Source organism: Lethenteron reissneri, chromosome 8 (genome assembly GCF_015708825.2).
Source record: "Lethenteron reissneri isolate LAM-NWPU_2019-01 chromosome 8, ASM1570882v1, whole genome shotgun sequence".
Classification (NCBI taxonomy): Eukaryota; Metazoa; Chordata; class Hyperoartia; order Petromyzontiformes; family Petromyzontidae; genus Lethenteron; species Lethenteron reissneri.
In genome coordinates, this window is record NC_083786.1 from 4,328,260 (window position 1) to 4,352,785 (window position 24,526).

At 44.7% G+C, this 24,526-nt stretch overlaps 1 protein-coding gene across 1 annotated transcript; it reads right to left on the reverse strand.

Annotated features, from left to right (window-relative positions):
- Positions 1-4,247: 4,247 nt before the first annotated feature.
- On the reverse strand, positions 4,248-24,429 carry LOC133360050 (E3 ubiquitin-protein ligase RMND5A-like). Its single transcript, XM_061578633.1, has 9 exons — positions 24,148-24,429; positions 19,025-19,170; positions 17,758-17,895; positions 16,365-16,465; positions 13,855-14,021; positions 12,582-12,747; positions 11,212-11,314; positions 7,602-7,756; positions 4,248-5,241 (listed from the first exon to the last, which is right to left on the reverse strand). The coding sequence occupies exons 1-9, from the start codon at positions 24,281-24,283 to the stop codon at positions 5,178-5,180; spliced, it is 1,176 nt and encodes a 391-aa protein (XP_061434617.1). The 5' UTR covers positions 24,284-24,429; the 3' UTR covers positions 4,248-5,177.
- Between the last annotated feature and the right edge of the window lie 97 nt (positions 24,430-24,526).

Consider the following 24,526-nt stretch of genomic DNA (forward strand, 5'->3'; position numbering starts at 1 on the left):
GGGCCAACGTACTTTGCAGTAAATGAATCAACCCATATTTATTATGGGGAAGAGATGTTTCGATATACAATAGCGATGTATATGACTGTAGTAGAACAGTAATATACAGGATGTTTGAAAAAGATGGACCCGATTTGAAATCGCTATATCTCTGCAACCACGAACCGCCCATGAATGAAACTCTTACCACTTGAAAGGGCGGGGCATAGAGAGGGCGGGGCATAGAGAGGGCGGGGCATAGAGTTTCAAATGATTACCGCAGGATGCCTCTCCCAGTGCACAAACAGCCCCTATCCTCAGTCATTCGCAAGACGGTGACCCCTCAACGCAAGGCGTTTTGCGTTCTGCAGTTTAGCAAGACTGAATCCGTAATTGCGGTGCAGCGTGCGTTTCAACGGCGTTTTGGCATTGATCCGCCGATGTCAAAGAGCATTCGTCGTTGGTACCGACAATTTGAGGAAACAGGCTGTTGATGTAAGGGGAAGAGCACAGGGCGACCACGCACCTCGGAGGAAAACGTGAGAAGAGAGGCGTTTGGGACAAATTCAACTATCCTCTCGATGTTGTCCGTACAGCAGGTGGATGGCACATAGAGCATTTATAAAATGGTTAGTGAAACTTGACAACTCATTGAACCGTTTGGAAATTTTCGTGTAAATGTAACATGTTGCCATCGTGAAATATACTGCTTCGAAATTGGGTCTATATTTTTCAAACACGCTGTACATTACAATTCGCCATATCACAGGCAATGGCATGAGCATTCGCGTGTATTACATTCCCTGGCACGTGTCGTGACGGGTTCTGCAAAATCCACCCATGTCCGTCCAGAGCTTAGCGAGCTGTATTTACTTCCGGTTGACAAAAACACGATAAGGTCGAAGGTCGCACTCATTAACACACAAAGTGCTTGCCACGAATACACCACAATATCTTGGGGGCCGTCCATAAATGACGTCACGCACCTAGGGAGGGGGGGGGTCACCCTTTTGTGACGAGGGGGTGGGGGGTTTGAGAAATGTGACGTCACATCAAAACGCGCAACTTTAAATAAATATAGACAACACGTTCTACTAAATTAAATATACGTTTAATAAATGTTTTCTCCTACAACATCAGAGTGCAGCGCCACATTAAATACGCACTACAATGACAATAGTTTAAAGCGATTTGAAGCACGATTTATTTTCAAAATGGAAATATGGTTTTGGGAGGGTGGGGGGGCAGAGCTTTGTGACGTCATATTTTAGGGGGGGTCTGACTTTTTGTGACGCCGTGTGACGAAGGGGGGGGGGGTACAAAAATCGTCCAAAATCGCGTGACGTCATTTATGGACGGCCCCTTGCTGAACCCGTCAAGGAGCATTAACCACCACGCGAACTCCGCTCATCCTCGCAGCGAGCATCGCACGCTTTGAGATGTGTTTCCGTGGCCATCTGAACGCTCTTCCTTCGGATTTTTAGGAAGCCACCGGAGCTAAGCACTGTTAAATCGAGACTGAAAACTTATTTCCTGAGCATGAAAAACGAGAAGAGGTTTGACCATTTTTGGCAAAAAAAAACAGGTGTTAAGATGTTCAAACACCGAGTAGAAACCTTTTTCAAGGAATCGAACTCGCATTAACCGCACGTACTTGTGGTGAACATGCAACCAAGACATGCTCTGATAATATAGTGCATTGTCTTTGAAACTGATTGGCCGACACCAGAGACAGCTTTCTTTATGGCCTAGTCTCACGACCAGTGTCAGAACAGAGAACGTCAAAAAGCGAACAGTAACATTTCGATTTAAAGCTTTCGTGACTGCAGGGATTCATCTTCTTGGTTCTTTCGGCAAAGTCACGTAGAAGGGAAATAATAAAATAATACAAATAAAACATAATAAAATAATAAAATATTGCATGATTTTTATTATTGTATTATTTCCCTTCTACGTGACTTTACCGAAAGAACCAAGGTGAATCGAACAGTACACAAACAATGCAAGTATCAGAGAATGAAGAACTCTGGGTAAGCAACTGTACCATGGGACCTTACATTCCAGTATCAAAGTATGAAACATAATCATAGGTGTTACCTTTTCTGGCAATAAAACAGTTAACATGTTCAAACACCAAATAGAGAGATGATCAGCAGGAAGGGCCAATGAGCTGCTACGATCTAAATCATGGTTATTCCACAAATGGGATTTTAACTTGTAACCACCTTCTGACTTGATTCCATTGCTCGACCAATTACACCACCTGGCCATTACAATTAATCATATTTCGATATTGGTAAAAAAATATACTACCAAAAGTTAACATTTTATATCAATCCACTCACAATCGGTAATATTTAGCAAGTCAAGAAAGCGGATAACAATGACAGACATACCGAAGCATATCCGTTTTTAGTACAATATCTCAAAAACACGTGCGGTCACACTCGAGCAAGGAGTGCAAATTATGGTCAATATGGGAGCATATACAATAGAATGAATAACATTGAGATCGTTTCGTATTCAGTTTTTTTTATGTTTCAGGCTACAAAGTTTGGACATATGGCAATCACAGCATCCGTTTCCACTTAAGTTGAACATGACAGGAAATCCTCTCAAACTTCCAAATTATTCCATCCCACCCCAAAGACAGACACCCCATATAGCCTCAACAGTCTGTTTGGGCAAGCGCTGTGAGCGAGCACCTATGAAGGACGGCACGGCACACGAGGGAGTGGGTGGCCAGCACCACGCCCGGCCGCCTTTGTCTCCCTAGTGGCGATGTTTACACACCACACAAGGTGGCAGAGTCGATCTAGGGGAGGACCAGGATCGGTGTTGACCGTGAGCGGGAATCGAACTCGGCTCGCCGGGTTTGTAGCGCAACGCGCTAACCCCATCACACGTCTCTCGTGGCGAAGCAAGAAACCTGAAGACATGTCATACGTTGTGTCAACAGTGAAGGTTTAATAATGGCTTCAAGCCTGCAAACGGAATGCCCAAAGCTAATATCTGCAATTGAAGAGGTCACATTCATCCTTATCAGACAAAACTTTATTTTCAGTCTTTATATCTACAGAGAGAAAAAACATAAGATGATAAATGAAGGTCATGTTCAATTAGTTCCTTACATTCTACACCGGGAAGATTCAGCCATTGCATGCAAGCTTACATTTAGATATGGCACGGAGTAGTTTTACAACATTACAGCTTCTTACATCCATACGTTGAGAAAGAAGATTGGGGGTGTACTTTCAATGAAATTGGAAATGCATTTGCTTTGTTTCCACATGGGAAGGTAGGGATGTGCATGGTGTACACAGCATCTGAAGCAAATACACTTCAGGGGCCGAATTCTGCTTTCGATGCAACATTTCATGAGAACAAATAAACTTGGGCCAAATATTTTTACCCAGCAAAGTGATATTGGCAAGCACACAAACTGTCCCTTCTTGAGCAAAGCCTGAAAGTTGCATGCAGCACTTGATGTATGTAGTATCCAACTAAAAACAGCATGACCACGCCGAATGAAAAAAAAACATAGGTTCCCGAAAATACCAGCAGATTGTTGAAAAGGTATTTTTTTAAGTTGGGCTATTTCCAGTGGAAGTGGTGTTATTGGATGAGCAAAAATAATTAGAAAGTTTTACACTGAATGTGAAGACATAACACTTGTTTCGTAACATTAGCAGAACCTCGGCCTCCAACCCCACAACATCCAAGGGTTCGTGTTTTTTTTCTTCAGATATTATATTGGCATAGAGTGATGAGGTCAATGTGTTTGGTAGGGTGTAAGGTTGTGAGCCAGTGAGGTTTTTCTTTTATGGAGTATCACTGAAAGTTGGACGAAACAGCAGTTGATGATTACAGCACTGGTTTCAGCACAAAGTGTTTTTTTCTGCTGAGAAACTGAAAAGAGAAAGCTTTAAAAAAGCAGCCATGCCTTTGCCTTCCACGAAAACTAAGAGGTTGTTTGGGTTAAATCGCGTAAATGTCGTTAAAACCCGCCACCACCCGACACGGCCAACTAGTAAGGGTTGTCACGCAAAGATAATGTGGCCAATTCGTCACTAGTACAGCACACCGGTGTGTTGGAGAGCCAAGCCACAACATTAACAAAAAAAACTCTATTATGGATATTGGTCGTGAAACCCTGTGTTAAACTCAATATATAACTCTGGAAATTCTCAGTTATGCCATGAACTTGTCGTATTAACGATGTAAAGCACGAACCCCAAGCACATTTGTCAAGACACCGTCACTTGGGAGAAAGTTTGAAGCAAGTGTTTATTGTAAAAGGTCTACGATTTCCAAAACAAAAGCTGACTTTTTATCCTGAAAATGTATCTATTATCATTTTAATTAAGTGGAAATAATAGAAAATTAATGCATGCACAACAAAGCACCATCAAATCTCAATACACCACTTTCAACCAATCACTTTCGGAGACCCAATCGTAAAAATAAAAAAAAACTATATAAAACTCTACTCTTTCAATCACAAAAGGTGTATGCGTGTTTAAGTTATGTTGCTTCATTTCTTTACAAATACATAATAAATAACCTCGTGTTACTATTCTAGTAATACTCGAATGCAACAGCAGAACCAAATAAAGCTAAACTTAATGTATACTCGCCGCCCATCCTCCAGCCTCTTCAGAGGAGCACATGACCTCAAGCAATTACAATGCAGCCAATCATACAATGACCAGTTGCGATTATGGAGCGGTACCCCGAGATGACCGAGTGCATCGCTTAAAAAAAAGGTTACCACTTGGGTCTTCTCAGGATGCGTATTCGGGTTGGTACCCGCGCGTTGCCCGGGACGACGTCCGACGTTTCGCTCCACGTGCCCAGGAGCTTCTCTCGCAATAGCATTACTTTTTGCCCTCTGCTATGTGCGTCGCGTTCATTCGGAAAAAAACTTGCGCGCTCACAAATACCCCCCCCCCCACCCCCGTGTGCAAAACAAACAAAAAAATCAACGGTCGGGCATAGCGCGACGGGGACATGGACAATCGTTACGTGGGAGCGGCACGTGATGACAAACGTGGCGGTGCGACGTTTAGTCCGACGCGTGGATTTTAAAATGGGACTCCCCCCCCCCCTCCCTCCCTCCCTTCTTGGGCGAGCGCGGCCTATGAAGAGGACGTGCCCAAACCAACAAGATGACGTATTCTGGTGCACGTGCAGTCTTCCTAGAAGAAGATCTGCTTGGCGTCGCTGGGAGCTTGCTCCATGGGGCAGTAGGGACATTTAAGCCTGTTGGAAGAAAAGGGGGGGAAAACACGAAATGAGGTAAAATAACCACCAAATAAATACGAGCATCTGCATGGAATGTTTGTATCAAGGACACGGTAATACTTGTGGTTTTGCAAGTACAATGGTTGCATGAATGCTGTATAAAAAAAATTTATCCTACGCGATTTTAATATGAAAATAATTTTTTTCTAAATTATTCGCATTGAGGCAGGGTAAAGATGTGCTCCCTCTGTACCTTACAGCCATGTTTAATACAAAACCAGCACATCCACACAAGAAAAATTACCTGAAAAGTTTCATTCACGAGCCGCATATACGACAGCCACAGCTTGACTATTAGGGAATGGATACGGCACAAATGATCACTGAAACAATGCTAAGGAGTATTCCCACCGCACTTTATTATTTCCCCTTCATACAACTTCGCAACAGGTTATGCACGACTAGCTTTACTACTGGGCTCCGCCCGAGACTTGGCTTCACCACGCCCGGCCACCTTTGTCTCCCCAGTGGCGATGTTCACACACACACCACACCAGTTACTCGTTTGAGGCTGAGTCGACCTAGGGAGGGGTGGGGCTGGGTGGGGAGGGGCTGGTCACTCCGTGGTGCCCTTATAAAACTCAACGTTTAACTTACTTACGCCGGCTTGTGCCCGCCCTCACAGTCGGGCATATTTGCGGAATACACCACGCCGCCGTTGACCCTGGCCATTGACCGAGCAACCCAACGTTCCTACCAGCTCCCTCCACAGGAATATGTTAGCCCTATCCTACTCAGAGGCATGCCCGTACTGGCCACAGCCTCTCATGCAGAGGACCCACTCGCTGACCAGTATCTCTCCACCAGGCTCCCTGCTGACTTTCTAAGCCAGCCGTTTCTATGGAAGCTGTTCCCTAGGCAACATGTTTCCAGGGTGACAAATGGTCCTAGTTAATACCAGTAATACTTTTTTTTTAATTTTGCAACGCACAAGTGCTTTAGGGTACAGGGTTTGAATGTTGCAGTCTACATCGGTGCAATATCCATTGGTCAAAATGTGGATTGTATAAACAGATTATTTGGCGATGCTGCACAAGCACAGTGAATTGGTGCCACAAGCACAGTGAGACTTCCGAGATTTTGGGATTCGCGTAAGTTTGTTCAAATTGGCACACGCACATACAACGGAATAATGAAACACATGTAGAGATAACCCTTATTGCCAAGTTGAACTAAACTAAGTACCAAACCAATATTATTTGAACAGGTTTTCATCATGCAGTAAATGGTCATTATATGCTGAAAAGGCCACGTAAACACTAGACTTGTGACAAGCCACTGATGAAGGAAAACAGTTTACCAACCCGACACCACAGAGAGAGGTGGAGATCGTCGACTGCTCCACTTGATATAATCAGGTTCTCACTTGTGGTTATTTCGTACTCGGAGCACAGTCACCAATGGGCTGCTCAAAAACACCGTCGACTAATTTTGATTCCACCTCATTGAGCCGTAATTGATTGTAAATGGCACAATTGTATTACTGCGCAATGCAAAGACAGACAGCAAAACCAACAGAGTCAATTTAAGGAGGAGAAGAAGCGGTTGAACTTCCAAAGCAATTCCGGGAAACGCGACACAAAACTCAACTGCCTGGCTTAGGGAAAGCACACTTTGTTTAACTTTCGATTGGAACGTAATTGGGGATTTACCACATTAGCCATCACCTCGCTAAATGAGAGGGTGCTTGTCTTGAAACACCACATCGCTAACGGTCAGGTGGCACGGCGGGGGGGGGGGGGGATTGGCTGATAACCCCCGCACATCTCAATCCAATTACACATTACAACTTGTACCAGCCCCTGCCGGCATCACCATGGCTATACGCATCGCTATCCACGCAACGGTGGTTGTAAACAGTTGCCTATCGTACGCTGTTATAATGGATGTAACCTATAAACTATTTTTCTTTTACCAGTAAAGCCGCATTGGGCTATGTAGCTTTTTTTCATAAGCGACCTGGCCACAAATGAAAACTCAATGAAGTGGCTTATCACGTGGGAATTTATAGCAGGAGACAAATACTCTGAGTGCATCTTGAGTCTCAATGTGGAGGGAGAAACCAAAGGACCCGGAGAAAAATTCACGCGACCACGGGGATAATATGCAAACTCCAATTATACAGCAGGCTTCAGGGTCGGGATCGCACTCACGACCTCCTGTATACCAGGCGAGGTAGTTAACATCTCGCCACCACGGCGCCCCTTGTAGGTGATACAAGTTCCCGAGTTGCTAAGGCTGCTGTGACAATGCCATGGATCGTTGCGAACGCAGATCCTCCAGACTCCGATTACTTGTTCCCCGGCTCAAGCACACACTTGTTTCCGTTGACGAGCTTGTTGAGGGCGTCTCGCGAGATGACGTGGCCGCACACGAGGCGCATCGGCGGGTTCGATTCCGTCGTCTGCTGTCGGAGGATTGGGCAGGCGAACACCGAGTGGTACCAGCAGCCCTTGCCCAGATCGATCTCGATCTACAGACGAACACACACAAACACATAGACCCCCCGCTATAGCCTTAATAGACTGTTGGGGCAAGTGCTGTTAAGCGAGCAGCACATATGAAGGCCAGCACATCACACAAGGGGGTGGGTGGCCAGCACCACGCCCGGCCGCTTTTGTCTCCAGTGGCAACATTTACACATTGTATCAGGTACTCATTTAAGGCTAAGTGGACCTAGGGGAGGCCCAGAACCGGTTCAGATAATCGTCACTGGTGTTGACAGTGAGCGTGAATCGAGCTCGGATCGCCGGGTTCATAGCGTAGCGTGCTAATAGTTGCACTACAGCCCCCCACACTACAAAGAACCACAAGTCAAAATTCTCCAGCATCAACACTTAAACTTGATGAGAACATATTACATTGATAGACTGCATTTTCTACATTCAAGACTATGATCATCACGAAAATTAACAAACGGATAGACCGTTGGGCCAAGGGGAGGTAAAACTAAGAGGCAATGGAGCTAATTGAGAGAACCGATAGGTAAAACAAATGCGTCGAGGCATGGTTTTAACAACACTGGGCTAGGCACGCCACAGTCGGGGAGCAGCACAACACTGGGCGAGGCACGCCACAGACGGGCAGGCAGCAGTAGCACAACACTGGGGTAGGCACTGCACAGAAGATTGGATTAACACCATTATGTGGAGAAGCCACATCCAGTGGGTGACCCGTGCTGACAGCGAGCACATGAGTCTGGCATGACACTTGACCTGGCGACGGTGTGGCCAGCACCGTGTTCGGCCAGCTCACGGCATGTATACATCTTGCCAAGGACACATTTAAAACGGAGTGGTTTTAGGGGAAGGCTCTGGCCAGGTTTAAAAGCTACTCACCACTGACGTACCTGGCTGGGAATTGATACCAGGACACTGACATTTACAGCACAGTGCACCAACCACTGTGCCACAATTTCTTCTACACAGACTATTGATATATTTAAAATATATATTGGTTTTGGCACAGATGGTGTTTAACATGAACCTTATAAAACTAAAAAAAGTATGTAAATTAATGTTTATTAACCAGCATGGACAATAGTGTTTTATATGAAGAATGCCTGACTTAAATCAATGGTGACTTGAAGGACTTTTCAATTAAAGCTCCCAATTTATTACAAAGTGTTAGAGGATTGAAATACAGCATCTATTTTACAAGGCAGACATAACAACAAGATGAATGCAAGATTAACTTTTGCACTGTTAAACATTTTAACGGGTGATAAGAGTACGCAACGGTGTTACCGAATTACTTAATCTTGTAAATTACATACCAAGGGTGTTAACTTCTGCAACATGTGTTAAGAAAATCATACAACACTGGCAGTCAGATATGACTGTAAATGTGTTGCCAATTGGCTTAGCGACAAGCATGCTAACCAACTGGAACATCCCACATACATTAAGTACAGCAGAGTTCCAAACAACTCCGGAACTGGTCTCCACATTAACACCGCTTAATGCTTTTCACTGCTTTGACAGCACACAATTCACATACAAATCACAATACTGATTGGACTGACATTAGAAGACCACCAGACCAGTAATGGTCAGGTTTCAATCAAATTTCACGTGCACTGCTGAAAATAATATCCTTATTGTGGGGCAGTAATGGAGGTGTCAAAAGTGTCAATGTATCGACGCTTTCTTAATCCAACCAGATTGTACAGCGGACTGGGTGAAGTCAGGTAGTTTTGGCGAGTTTAAGCGCCCCCTGGCGAACACAGTGGACAAACACAGCATTTAAAAAAATATTAATTAGACCGGGGGTGGCAAAACCTCAGCTTCGTGTCTCACGGCGGCGAGATGTTAACTACACCTCGCCACAGAATTCTAACTTCTCATTTAAAAACTCTACGGCCGTCTGGCCGGCTAGCAAGCAAGCGTGAGCGGCGAACTGGCTGTGCTGGAAAACGCTGGAGAAAAGTCATCGTGTGTCTTGTGACTCAACGCCAAATTACAGATGCTGGCATACGGCTAATCGGGTCAGGAAGTTTGGTCACCCATCACTTGGACCTAACACTCAGGGGGCTTTGACGAATATATTTTTAGCAAGGATCCAATTACACGAACATAAAAATTGCGGGCAAAGTTAAAGTTTTTTGGGGAAAAAAAAATATATTTAATATTACCGATCAAAATGCAAATGAATAAATGATCACTTGTGCTGATTAGATATTTAGTGATACCATATTCTCAGGATTATGGAACTTTTTTCCTTGTAGGTTAGATCAAAAGTTGGGGGGAGCGTGTTATCTGGTGGGAGTGTGCGCGTGAGATCAGATTTCCATTAAAAAACATGTGGGGCGGGTAATGCATTTTACTTTCTGCAGTATCACACGATGTAATGGGAAATTAACAGGTTAGGGCAATTATAGCTTTGCAACAGAGTAAAAACCACATGCATGTGCACAATGTAAGATGAAAAACCCTTACCTATTAAACTAAAACAGACTCCTAAAACAAGTATAACCCGTAAAAAAAAGTTTTTCACTATAAATCCTTTATATGCGTGGCGGCTAGAGTCCTCTCGTCCTCTGGCTTGAGATGGCTGCCACCTATGGGTCAGATGATTGCATTGCACCATTAAGCAATTGGTAATTAAATATATTTTTGTCCTAAAAAGTGTCAAATTTTGGAAAAAAATTTCACTAACATTAATTGTCACGCACGAGTCTGTGTGGAAAATGTCAGCTCGATTGGATCACGGGAAGTGGGTTAAAAAACGACCGAAAGATTTGCACGGTCGTAAGCAAGCAAGCGAACTTAATATAAAGGATTTAAAAAGGGCAGTGCCTCTTTTTTTTTTAAATAGGCAAGGGGTTAGCAGCCCTGAATCAGCGGAATAAATTTCCACATTTCGACAGTGGAAGCCCAAGTGTCTGCACAGGATGTGTACGTTATCAGAACGGAATCGGAAGTAAAAGGTCATGCGTGGGAGGGCGTGTGGCACAGTTTGGTGCCAGCTATCATAAAGTGCGGTCGTGTTGCCACAGTTCTCTGCAGTGAGTACAATATATTCAAAAAACAGCAGCGCTTCGCGTCTCTAAAGAAAATTAATAACTGCTTGCATGCTCCGAGATTCAGCGGCGAACACGACCCACCCTGCAACTTGCAGACGTCTCAGAACGGGAAATGATTAATATGTTCTTACTGAAGTGTACTTCCATTCACATCACTCAAGCCAGCAGACTCTGAAAACATTAAAACTGCAATCAAGCTTCTATCAAATCTGGCGCAGACTAATATTCGCACACAATCTACACCAGCGTCACGAAAAACCAAGATGAAAACTGAGAAATGATGATAGAGGTTGGATGAACTCCCTGCGAGTGGGTAAACCCTACTGTCCGCATGCCTTTGCAGTGAGAAACAACTGACCGACTCCTCGCACGTATGACGCACGCAGTCCTAACATGCCCCCTACCGGCAGTTCATCCTTTTGATTCCATACGCCCGTGCACTGCCTCTGCTCGATCACCGCCTTGATGTTGATGAGGGACGGCAGGGCAATGCAGCCAGCGGAAAAACTGCAAGGGAGCAAATAAACAACATTCAATGGTGGAAAGCAAAGCAATCTCCGTTAACACAATATTTATTGATATTTTAATTACCGACCGTCATTTCGGAGTTCCGTCACACGCATTTGCAGAAGGGACCCAAGGGAACTGTCGATACGAAAGAGTGCAGGTTTAGTTTATAATACAGCCATTGGTGATTTTCTAATTTTGAAATGTGGCCAAAGCTATTGTTGGCACAAAGAAGCCACTTTTTGCAAATGCTACGACACTTTTAATTGGCACTGTATGTGCGGTGAACTTTTCGCACCGCAAGTAGCCAACCGTGCTAATTGACAACGTTACTGCAGGGAGCACCATTGGCTAATAATTTGTAGACATTAAGATGCAGGCTGCAACAATGGAACGGCTGATCCAGTTGTGGATGCATAATCACCGTGCTATCCTATTTCATTTTTCATTTCATCTCACATTGTAATTCACCTGTTACATATTTCACTTAAATGAGCAATGGAGTGGTGATGACCTCCGAAAAAATAAAAATAGGGTTTACCCTTTCTGGCAATAAAACAGGTGGTCAGATGTTCAAACACCAAACAGAAACCTTTAACAAGGAATCAAGTTCGCATTAACCACACGCACTTGTGGTGAACATGCAAACAAACATGCTTTGATAATATATGCATTGTCTTTGAAACTGATGGGCCTACACCAGACAGCCTTCTTTAGGGCCTAGTCTCACCAGTGTCAGACCAGAGAACGCCAATAGGAGAAGTACAAAGACAATACACTATCAGATAATTTAAAACTCGGAGTGAGCAGCTACAAAATGGGATTTTTTCCCGAGTATCAAAGTATTAAAAAATAAGAAGAGTTTTACCCTTTCCGGCAAAGCACTGGATTTGTTACAAGTGCACCACTACACACCACTACGCGATGGCATTACAGTTAGTGCTTCACATGCAATCAGAAGGTTGCATGTTCAATCCCAATCAGTGGATAACAGTGGAAGTTCCACCAACTAAGAACCGCCAATGGAGGAACACATTCAACGTTCATTTGACCGGACTATTCTTGTTCCAGAGCTAAATGCCAATGTCGAGGTCTGCTAGCTACGAGAGTGATTCAGGAGAGGGTTTACCATAAACGTTCAGTTTCAGTTGCGTAGTCACAAATCACACTCCTGATAAGATCATTATGAATCGCCAATGCCTATGCTAATAGATACAAACCACATTCTTCACGGGAGTAGTGCAACATTCAGGGGTGTTAACTGTACCTGACACTGAGCGGCGACTCAACAGATAGCCCGAGCAGAGCACAGGCATCGCGGGTGAACAGGTCGCAGATCTCCGCCCACTGATTTGTGTCCAGCAGGTGAGTGTAGGGCGAATGCTCGATGCCCTGGCGCAGGTACATGAGGCTGCCCATGAGCACCTGGATATCTGCAAGCAAATAGGAAGATGAAAGAACTTTCTAGAGACAATTCAACTTTGCTCTTAACACAACACCTTCATCAAATCAGTACTGCAAAGGGCACCGATACCAAAGCACAACGAGCCACTGTGTATGGGTGGACCATTCTTTGCAATGCATTGAAACCGAGTACAGTATCTGATCCCCACCACAGCGATGTGGAATATGCAGTAATGGCTCATGAATGCCTACACAGATGTGTACAACCCTATTCACATGTTATATAGTCCAGCAGTCCCCAACCTTTTTGGCACCAGGGACCAGTTTCGTGGAAGACAATTTTTTTACGGACCGGGGGGGGGGGGGGGTTCATCATTGGGTCTTTCCCCCTTTTCAAAGAAGCTCTCTAGTGACGTTTGTTTTCTACTCATGTTGGCTACTAGGGGTTACAGCTTGTGGGCTTACCAACACTGTGACTGAGACGAGTGCGCAGTGCGGGAAAGAGGCGCGGGCGGAAGTGGTCAATAATAAAATAATGGGGGCGGGCCACACGCGGACTCACCGCTCACCTCCTGCTGCTGTGCAGCCCGGTTCCTAACAGGCCACGGACCGGTACCGGTCCACGGCCCAGGGGTTGGGGACCCCTGTTATATACAATAAAATACTATCTGAACTTATAAAAAGATCAAGGCGCAGCCCTGGAATGTCTGCAGCCCTGAAATTTCTGCTCACATCACTGCAGGTAGGCAGGTTTTCACGAGACAGAGATTTAGATTCGAACAAGAGAAGACCTAGAGCCAGTTCAGATATTCATCACTGATGTTGGTCATGGCCATGAATAGAATCGAGATTGCCAGGTTGAGTACCGCAGTGAGTCTACTGCTACGCTATCACTCAACAACAACAACCGTCGTTCACCACTAAGTGGTGGTGATGTCACGTCGGCGCTTGTGCACTTTGAGGCCACGTAAAGTGTCGAGGCTCGCTGGCAGGTCACGGAACAGACCCAGGTGCCATGGGTTGACCCAACTGAAATGACCAACAGATATACCAACTGTGCTCCCCCACTGTGCCAACACTCTGCGTTTTAGCTGCCCGGCGCTCCGCTCACCACACGTACACGCAAACACACATACCTTTTTGGTGCTGGCTGGCAAACGGCTGAAAATTGCGTGCGTACTCCAATGCCTCCCGCTGCTTGGTTCCACCGCCCGACAGCAGTTGGATGAAGTAGAGACGATGTAGCTTGAACTCCAGTGAGCTGTTCTGCGCGAGCAAGCGCTCGCGGTTCGACACAGCCCATCTGGTGAAAAATACTAAAGTTAACCCTTTCTCCCGTTCAGATAACGTATGTGTGTGTCATCAGTTGCTCTTCCGATTGTTCCGACGACGTATACGTACGTCACGAACCAGAAGAAAATAAAAAAAATTACTTTATCGGTGCCGAGGCTCACACAAGGCCATGCGGGAGGGCGTGGCAGTTTGGCGCCAGCTATTGTAGATTGTGGTCGTGTCGCTACGTTTTCTATGGTGAGTACAAAGTCTTTAAAAACAACATCGCCATGCATCTCTAAATAAAATTAACGCTGAACGCCTTGCGCGTTCCGAGATTCAGCGGTGAGCGGGACACCCACCTAGCAACTCGTAGTCGTCTCAGTATGGGAAAGGGTTAATAAGAACATATGAACGTCCTGAAATTTAAGTGAGGTGTGGCGAGTGATTCAGCAGATGGCCTCGGTTGGAGCACTAAGCCAGGAACACTAATAGCCTCATTCAAAGCCTAGGTATATCCACGAGAGGTGTCGCAGGATATTTTGTATGCCAGGTTTTGATATGGCATCTGTTACCTATAATGGGGCAAAGAAATTCTAATTTTCGTGCTGGACTGCATTCAGTTTATTCCAGCTCTTGAGCGACTTGTGTCGACGAAAGTGTCACACATGTCTCAACTAAAAGAGTTACTGTATTTCTCGTCTCAAGAAAGCAGTGTGGGGGTTTATGCTCATCTCTATTAGCAGTTCTAAAGGGTAAATTATATCTTTCCATGAAATGGACCTAACTTTTAAATTGGATGAAGACAAGATTGCAGTTTTGCTATTCAATGCTTATTTGTTGAGACGGAGGGCTTGGTTGGCCTCTTGTTCCATCACATTTATGGATTTTCTCTGGGCCTCTCCTGATAACGTGGGTTTTGGTGTCTGCAGCACTCGGGGATGCGTGTGGAGGTTATCATTTACCCCACCGTCTGAGAGGTCTCCTTTTTTTACGTCCGTCTTTTTCTCCCCATTTACATCACGGTTGTCACTTTGTCGTATAAGGCTCGTTAAAATTCCATGGCATTTAAGTGCTAATGACATACAAATTCTTACTGAAGATCCCATTAGTAACTTTAGCACATAAAGGTTATTTTATATCTATGCTCTGTGATATGTAAAAAAAGTATACATCAACTTTTCCACATTTGCCTTTTTGGTGCAAATGGAAACTTTGAATTTATATTTTAATAAAAAGTATTCAAACCTTTCTCCAAATGCTCCTCCTGCTGATTAATTTTTTAAAGTATAAAACTAAACTGGTAGTCAGTCCACTTAGCATATTCACAAAACAATTGTTACAAGGACTTATTAGTATTTCATTTTTTTACGTAACTTATAAGATAAAAAAAAAATATGAGTCTACTAAGCTCTTAGGTACAACACTGTAAAGCTTTAACAACAACCTTAAGTGTTTAGTTGGCATCGTCTCCTACATTATCTGCAAGCGATTCCTGTTACTCAAGATCCAGCCATTAATCTGTCTAAAGCCGGCATATAAATAGATATGTTATGCAAATATGTATTTAGAGTACTGTAGTTACCAATTCGGTCATGACATAAATTCACAATGGCCTACCACCACAAAGTGATCTCACATCTTCAGGAAACTTTTCTTACTGTTAAATAATCGGCCACAGAACATATACAACTCAACAAGGGCTATGAATAAGATCACTCAAACAAACAACACGTAGCTCCTATGTTCTAGGTCCATGCCTAGGCTGTGTGCCACTAGTTGTGTGATGGAAGTGACGCTTCTTGGAAAGAGAAAACATAACTTTTCAATATGAAAACAGACATTTCAGCCACACCACCATTGTGTCCTTGAGTGATATTACCAGGGTATGTATACATGTTGAATTTCTTTTGCACCATTCGTAGCCAACCGTGATAATTAATCAGAGGTGCAGGGGAAGAACAAAAAAACTAAACACAAACAGCATATCTAAAGAAATTAGTTTTCAATCGAGATTTAAAAGTGCATAGCTACAGTACTTGATAATATCGGAAGAGCATTCCAGCGCATCTGAAAGCGCGCGATGCAGTGGCCGTCTATGTTTGGTGGCTAGCACGAGTACGTTACCAATATGATTCGTGAAGGGGAAGGAGGGGGATGGACGTCCAAAAGGGCATCAGAGGCCACGCTCTCTCCCAGACAAATTAATTTGTCATCACTGCACCCCACAACCAAGTTGCCTCGAAAGCAACCCTGACATGCCGGAGTCCCCGTCATCTCCCTTCACAGGTTAGGAGCTCATTACCTACGGCCAGCTTGATTAGTTGATCAATGACTATAAATTATCATTGTCACGGATATTGTCAATACATACGCCAGGGCAGGTCGAAGGTCGTGCATCTTCAGGGCCTCCAGGATCCTATTGAGCTCAATAAATGGCTCCTTCTGGTTCTGGTCAAGAGGTAGCCCAGCTTCCTACTCACACACAAGCACACACAAGCATCCGCACATTGTTTACAAGTGCTTAATTTCGACGCGACGTCTCACAGGCAATATTTTCAAAACACGACTGTGCAATCACTGTACAAGAACACACATTCGACAATGTTTACTACACTTTTATACATTGCTTACGAAATACCATGTTATTTATAACATACCACAATCATGTATATACTCATTATCATGAGCCATGGTCAATACACTGCTGGATGAAGGTTGCATATACTGCCCTGTCTCAAGTATGGTCAAAGGTATAAGGTCAGCTCGTCACTGTTCCAAGGTTAATTAAAAAAAGAATACCGCTTTAGTATATTTCGGAGAATTGGTCATCCTGTCAAAAGACTGGCCCACACCCACAAGAATGTGAACTTTCCACCAGGGGCGACAGAAATTACAGTCACTACATTGCTCACAATTAGGGAGACGCTTTGCCTGAAATAGAGCATTGTATTCCTATACGCCAAGTACACGTGAGCGCAATGTACAAACACGCATTCTTACAAACACATGAGGAAAGGAAATGAACGCCACAAAAATGCACACATGATCAAGTGATGCGCACGCAAGACTATGCTGGAGCTTTTCGAGCCACGAGACCTTTCATGTTAGCCATTAAGACTTGTACATAAGACTTACACATATACACAATGATGTGGAAAGGCAGTTGATGCCATATGACAGGAAATCCCACATTCACGTGGTGCGGGCGAGTCCACTGACAGGATGACCATTGCTGACCATACAGAGCGGCGCTCTTAACAGATTTCAGCAAAACGCCCCTAAGTCATTGCAACAGGTACAAAAAACTATGTCGGTGGCATTGAGATGCATACGAAATGGCTTAATCAGAGCGACTCGTACATGCACTTGACACACTGCTCACATCTGAAACCCTCTTGTTGTGGCAAGCAGCAGACCTCGACACTGGCATTCATCTCCTGAATGCCAATGAATTTTAACTGCTCACTTACCCAGTCTAGGTTGAATGTGCAGCCCTGAAAAACGGATTTCTCAGCATTCCCCACCCCCGCCCCCAGCATCCTCACCAACCCACACCATAACCATCGTGGTGAAGTACAATTGAGTATCCCCCCCCACAGCCCCACAAGGTGGGTGTGGGGAGGCCCTCATCCTGCAGTGGACTGATAAGACAGGGTGAACATGTCTATGCTGGGTAACTGTTACACAAGTATATGGGCACACAGCTTGGGCCTAACGTCTTGGGATTGGGGGAAGAGAGAAAGAGAGAACACGACATGCCTTACCTGACAGAGCTGCTCGCCAACATCCAGCATGCCCTGCCTGAACAGGTGCTCCACGATCACATCGTTGAGAAGTTGCTGTCTCTCGGGCGTGCTGAACACCCCATCCACCGCCACGCTGCTGATGTCGGGTTCAAAGTTCTACAAGGGCGGCATTGACCAGAAAATGTTCATGCTCCAATGACCCCCAAACGACCAAGGGACTAGCTAGAAGACGACGTTCGAATGACGCGTCTCACAAAGCACTCAAGACTATTGAGTGCACACGGTGATCCAATTCTTGTATGCAACAGTTGTGTTCGGGCATTAATAGTTGAACACTTTTAGAAGTATATGAATACAGAGGTGGCTGTTTGAGCACTTTGAATATTAAAACGCAAAGAGTTAAAATGCAAACAGGTTAAAGAGGATTAGATATCATTGTTATCACCACTGTGCCACTGCTACAAGCCCGGGTACAGAGTTTGCTTCCTGACCATGGCTAATATCACGAACGAGTTATATCATCAGCGAGTGATATCCGAGCCAGTCCTGGGCATCCCCCTAAATTAAGTAACTCACACTGATGAGCGTGGTGTATAGTCAAATAACCCCAATGGTTGTTATGGTATGGGGAAGGCCTTCATGCCACAGTGGACTGACAACGGTCAGTACATAATTATACAAGGAAATGAGAGGCAATTAATACATGTATTTTTCATGTTCTTTGGAGGTAAACTGTATAATTGATCTACAAAACTGGACCACAAGGAGTTTATTTTACAAATGTCTCATAGGGCATTTAATGCCCATTTGGAGCATATGGGACATCTAGACAGTTCATGAGTTTACTGAACATTTATAGGATTTGATTAATCAACTCCAAGCAAAGCCGACTCACAAAAATATAGAAACACACCATTACAGGATTCAGCCCATCGGACTTATTGTGTTCAACTACCATATTGCAGGTATGGGTCAAACACTTATATGTCCGCTTCTTTCCTCACACTGCTTGTCTTTGTAATTCCCTCCCATCGCTCCGTTCCAGAGTTAACTAATATCTATTACACGCGCCGTTAGTTTTTAGCCGTTTGGCGTTTCGGGGCCTTTGGGCTTGTGCTCAGCAACTATGATTTAAAAAAACAGAGCATTACACGAGTGGACAAAAAAATTCTCGGAAAAAAAAAGTCAACTAAACGTGCTGCGGTGTATTAAAGTCAACTTGACAATGTCATTTCACAGCTTGCGCTGGACACGGATTAAACCCCATCATAAGCTTGGCCCTTACCCTGTCAATGGCTTTCCCCACTTTGGAGACACTGCCATGGATGTCCTTGTGATCGGACGCCAGCTTCTGCACCGTGTCACGGATCTTCTTGCAGCAGTGGGACAGCACCAGGGCATGGGTGGCACTCAGCTCCGCCTCATCGCCCACTTTCACAAAGAGGGGGAGAAACGTGGACAACCAGTCAGACCGCTTTGCACATTGTGCTGTACAATGCTCGGGGGAAAAAAAAGTCAATGTATGAACACAATTATATATTCTTGGTCTAAGAAGCTCAAACGGACTGTGATGTCAGTATAACACGCTGCAAAAAAAACGAAAACCACTTGTCGCCACAGATCAACAACATACTTCAAGATTGTATATTATCATAATATTGTACTGACCAGTTTAACATGAGGCTTCAGAAAAATGTATGTGATTAGTGATGAAGTTAATTGGCGTCCTCTGGTCTAACACCATCTGAGACAAAGAAAGCTGTCTCTGGTGTAGACCAATCAGTTTCAAGGACAATGCATATATTCAGTGTTTTTTTTGCACTTTGACCACAATCATTGTGGTTAATGCAGACATGATTCCTTGTGGAAGGTTTTAGTTTGGTGTTTTAACATCTTAACGCCTGTTTTGTTGCCAGTAAAAAAGGGGAAAAACCTATTATCTTAATTTTTGATTTTCACACAGATCATCTGTAATTTAGAGGGCAAAATATACGACCACCACTTCAATAAGCTGATGCTGGCAATACCATCACTTTCAGTAAAAATATACTTTCATAGGAGGTATGTATACTTGTGAACAAAAAAATTGCACAGGACTACATTTGAATCCACTGAACAAGATCAAGGTCCTCTCCATCACCACGTACCAGTTGCACAACACGCACAACCCCCAAAGAGAAGAAAAAAACCGCATTTGCCAAATACGTAACATATGCTAGTATACAAAAAGCACACACAGCTGTAACCTGTATGCAACGCATTACAGTAATAATGAACATTCCTTACACCAAGCACTGCACAATAAGCGGCAGAAATATACGACTCCACTGCCTTTGTGCCAGGACCATGCTAAACAAAAAAACCCTCCTCACTAACGCACTCCCTTGACATGTTTATAACCTATGGAAAATTTAAGAAAACCTACAATAGCTATAGTTGTCACTCGAATGGAAAGAGCAATTATGGCTGACGTTGGATTATTTATTTGGCAATGAGTAAATATACTTTCCATTGTGACAAGTCACAATGTCTATTCGCTCCATGAAGCCAATGGTTTAAGTTTATCTTATTTGATACATGTGAAGTGACTCTAATTGTCACTGTGTGGTGCCGGGCTTACGAAGCCACGGCGGATAATGTGTTGTCATTATGTGCAGCCCGATTACGGGGTGTAGTACCAGCACTAGCGAGGCTTGGGTGAGCGCTGGTCAGCGCGGAGGCACCGCGAGCAGTGTGCGGTGCGGGCTCCCGGTGTGGGAACGAGAGTGAGCGTCAGCCAGTCAGGGTTACGTTGGGGCATGATACGCTGAGTTGACCTGCTGACACGTGGCCGGATGATATTGAAGGGGGGCCACTGGCGGACGGGGGCCGCTGGGTGGTCACGTGGTCTAAAAGAGCTCTCGGGAGCCTTCGAGAAAGAGCTCGAGAGATCCGGAAGGTGGGCGGGGCGAAGGGTGGAGCCAGCCCCAGCCCACGGGGATATAACGGAGGCCGTGAGGAGCTCGAGGTTCTTCGTGTGCTGGTGTCAAGAAGATCCGCGTCGGGGAGAAGAAGCCTCAAGCAACACGGTCCGGGACCCAGCTTGTGGTCAGGGCCGGGATAGCGAACCATGTCTAGTTCTGCCGTAGCGTGGTTAGATGGGCATTCGGGACCCGAGTGTAGATTGTGTCATGTTGTGTTCCGTTGCGGAATAAAGAGTGTTGCTCCCAAGATGCCATCTGCGACTCAGTTTGACTCACGACACATGGATGACGCTGATTATCCAGTTGCCCGGCTATGTTACAGGAGAGATCCATGATGTGCGAGCACAGCAACAACAAAACAAAAACAGTAAGATTGCAGAGAATGAGTATCGGGTCCTTTAGGAATACTGCACACTAAATAATATATTTAATTATCGTAAACGAAAGATATGAAAGTCAAAAACAGTGCAAGTGTAAAATCCAAAAGTTAGGGACTGGTGCAGGTAAGCTCTATATTTTAGTCCAAGTGACAAACACATGCAAATTAAAGATGTGGGAGCAACAGGCGCTAGAAGAAGTGAGGTACAGGTGCAAGTATGCTCCGTTTTATTTTAATATGGAAGGAGGGAACCACGCTGTAAAAGAGCAGCACGCGTATTCCAGAGACGTGGAGCAGAAACACGGAAATATTTTTTTTTATATAAAAGTTTTAGCACATTTAATTTTTTGTAGATATAAGAAGGCACTTCCGAGGCTACAGGAGGAAGTTGGAGGAAACTGGTGGATTTGTTTAAGAGGACCTTTAAGGGTGAAGCTAGCACAGTGATGGTCCGCATATCCATGGGGGACAGATTTGAATTAATGTACGTATGTATGATTCTAGATGTATGCTGAACTTCTTTCGGTTAATGGTATAATAGAATGAGACGTTTTAAGGCAAATTTAGGAGCTAGGTGGTAGATGGTGTCTGAATAATCAAATATTGGCAGGATGGTGCTATTTATACAAAATCGAGGTGAAATAAAGCATGTTTCTGTATAGAAATCAAATTGAGTTGTCATCTTGTTTAGCCATGTGGACAATGTGGATCTTAAAATACAGTTTCGAGTCCAGAATGTCTAGATCTTTAAATGTGTCAACTTGCTCAAAAGGGAGCAAATCCAAAGCAACAAACTGAAGAGATTGATTGGGAGATAGGTTTGGGGAAGCCAGATAATAACATAACTTTGGTCGTTTTTGCGTTGAGGCTGTGTCCATCTCAGCTGGCAGCCCTGAGCCTGTGGTTGTTAATTCCACATTCGCTTCACACACCATCCACCGTTGCCATCCCTCAATGTATTACTTACTTTGATCGACTGTCTATTGATGACAAGCTCCGTAAACAACTGCCCATGAATTTGACAACAAAAGTCTACATGACTCTTACGTTTCAACACCTGGGGCTAACAATGCAAAAACTGACATCCCTACACTTACTGTGTGCTTTTAAGAGTGAATGTTCAGTGCACACAGCCCGCTTGAAAAAAAAAAGATTCGGTGGTGCCGAGTTGGCAGTTGTGCACAAGCCCAATTAACAAAAAAAATTCGTGTACTTTAATAACAATGCCTTAAAAGAAAAATGGATAATTAGGCGTACAGTAAGTTATGGCAAAGGCACACAAAACGCCACAAAATGTATGTTTCTTTTGAAGGCAGTGTCATTGATTAAAGAGTTTCCCAACAAAAACACGCGTGGGGTCTGTAATTCAGTAACATATCTAATACAAGCCATTGCGTATTAAATAAAGTCTACATATGGGGGGGGGGGAATTATTTGTATAGACATTTAAACACTGCGTATGGGATGGCATCGCCTTGTCGAAACAGCGATCACTGCTGTAGAATAGTAATTTACAATTGACCCCAGGTTTGGTTCTGATGCTACATTCTAGCACATTAATGACATTGCGGTGACGCCACTCCCATATGCAGTAATTCTAAAGGTGTGTACAATAAGTTCAATCTCGTTCTATGTCATAGCATCCCGCACGGCAATTTAGTTTCATCCTTCTCATTAGGGAAGCTTAAAACCGTCTCAAGACATTGACATGACCTCCCACCCACCCCAGCTGTGTGTCAACGATACTTTTTTTCTCTCCTGTGTTGACTCTTTATTTTAAGAATCAACAGCTTTTATTAGACGCGTTATTGAATTACAGACTCCACGCGCGTGTTTTGTTGGGGGGGTATTTCTCGCGTGCCACGTGGTACCACACGGACACTTCAAACGGCGGGACAGTAGAGTGATGGTAAACACTGGACACACGGGTTCAGACAAGACCGTCACAGCAAGGAAGTCTAAACAATAGTATACACGAGGAGAGATAGTAAAATGGGGACAGTGGGAAACGGACGAGACAGCGAGATTACAGAAAAGAGAGTACAGTACAGAAAATATGGGACAGTGCTGGCACTAAATCAAACAAGACAGCACAAATTAGAGACAGTAAACAGTACAGAGACGACACAAACACCTGCCAATACAGACTTGTGAAGACCAGACAATCGACTACAGACAAGACACAACAGCCGAGATAATCTCTGTATAGACGACAAAGTTCTGGCAGTAAAATAAAAGAAAGCGAAGAGAACGGCGAGAACGACAAAACAATAGGGTACAAAGGTAGTGGGGGGACGAGGGTAGAAAGTCGACTGTAAAAAAACAGAAGACATCGCAAACTAGAAAAGAATGGACAGCACAAACAATACAAACGAGCCAAACATATGATACTATCCTGAATATAATCGTTGTTGGGCAAGACGGAGAATAGTCGCAACGACCCACTCAACGCTATTAGTAGCATCCTCGCTATTATTAGCATCAACATTCTCATTTTGCTAGCAAGCACAACTTTATTATAAATTATGTACGTGGTGGGTAGCAGAGAGGGCTGTGTAGCAAAAAAAAAACACGGGTTGTACGGTGTCGTCTATGCTCTTCGCTTTCACCAACCCCGTAACGGCCTTCAAAGGCACGGTGACACATTAACCCATCGCCCACGACCCACACGGCGTGGATGCCTTCATCCAGCAGTTGATTGAACAAGGACTGTACACTACACAGTCGTGATAACCGAGCCATCATCGTTACCCTCACCCTTCCAAGCACTTCACCAACTCGCGTGGTTCAAGTGTGGACAAGCAAACCGCCTCCATGACTAGCACGGCGTGGACACACATATAGGCCTTTAATCCAACACTACTAGTCTGGGTCTGTACAAACCCATCACAATACAAATAAAACAAACACACACACACAACACAGCAAACTAAAAAAAACTACACAAAAACCACAGTCACGCATGGCAAGACAATTATCAACAAGGGTACGAGGCCGGTGTGTGGTGGTGTTGGAGGTGGGGGGGGGGTGTTCGGCCTTGTCTGAAGCCTGCACATCTCCACTCACTTCCCGCAAGCTCCTGGCGAATGCCCGTCACGTACTGCGCCAGGTTCTCCAGCGTTCTCTCGCAGTGCTCGCCATAGGCGGAGAACTTCTGCAGCACGCGGTCCACCTCCCGCTCCACGTTCACGCACTGCTCCATGTTGTTGTTGTTGTTCTTCTCCTCCACCACCACCGCCGCCGCCACCACAGACGCTGCGGAGGCCGCCACCGCCGCTGTTGTTGTTGTTCTTCACCCCGTCGACTTACACCGCCGCCGTCTTGTCGTGGCCGACAACGCTTTGTATTTCGCACAACGAATGCGCGTCGCCGTCGCCGCAGCCGCCACGCTGATTGGCTCTGCCGGTCGCGAGGGCGCCTCCCATTGGCTCGAGGCCGTTGCACG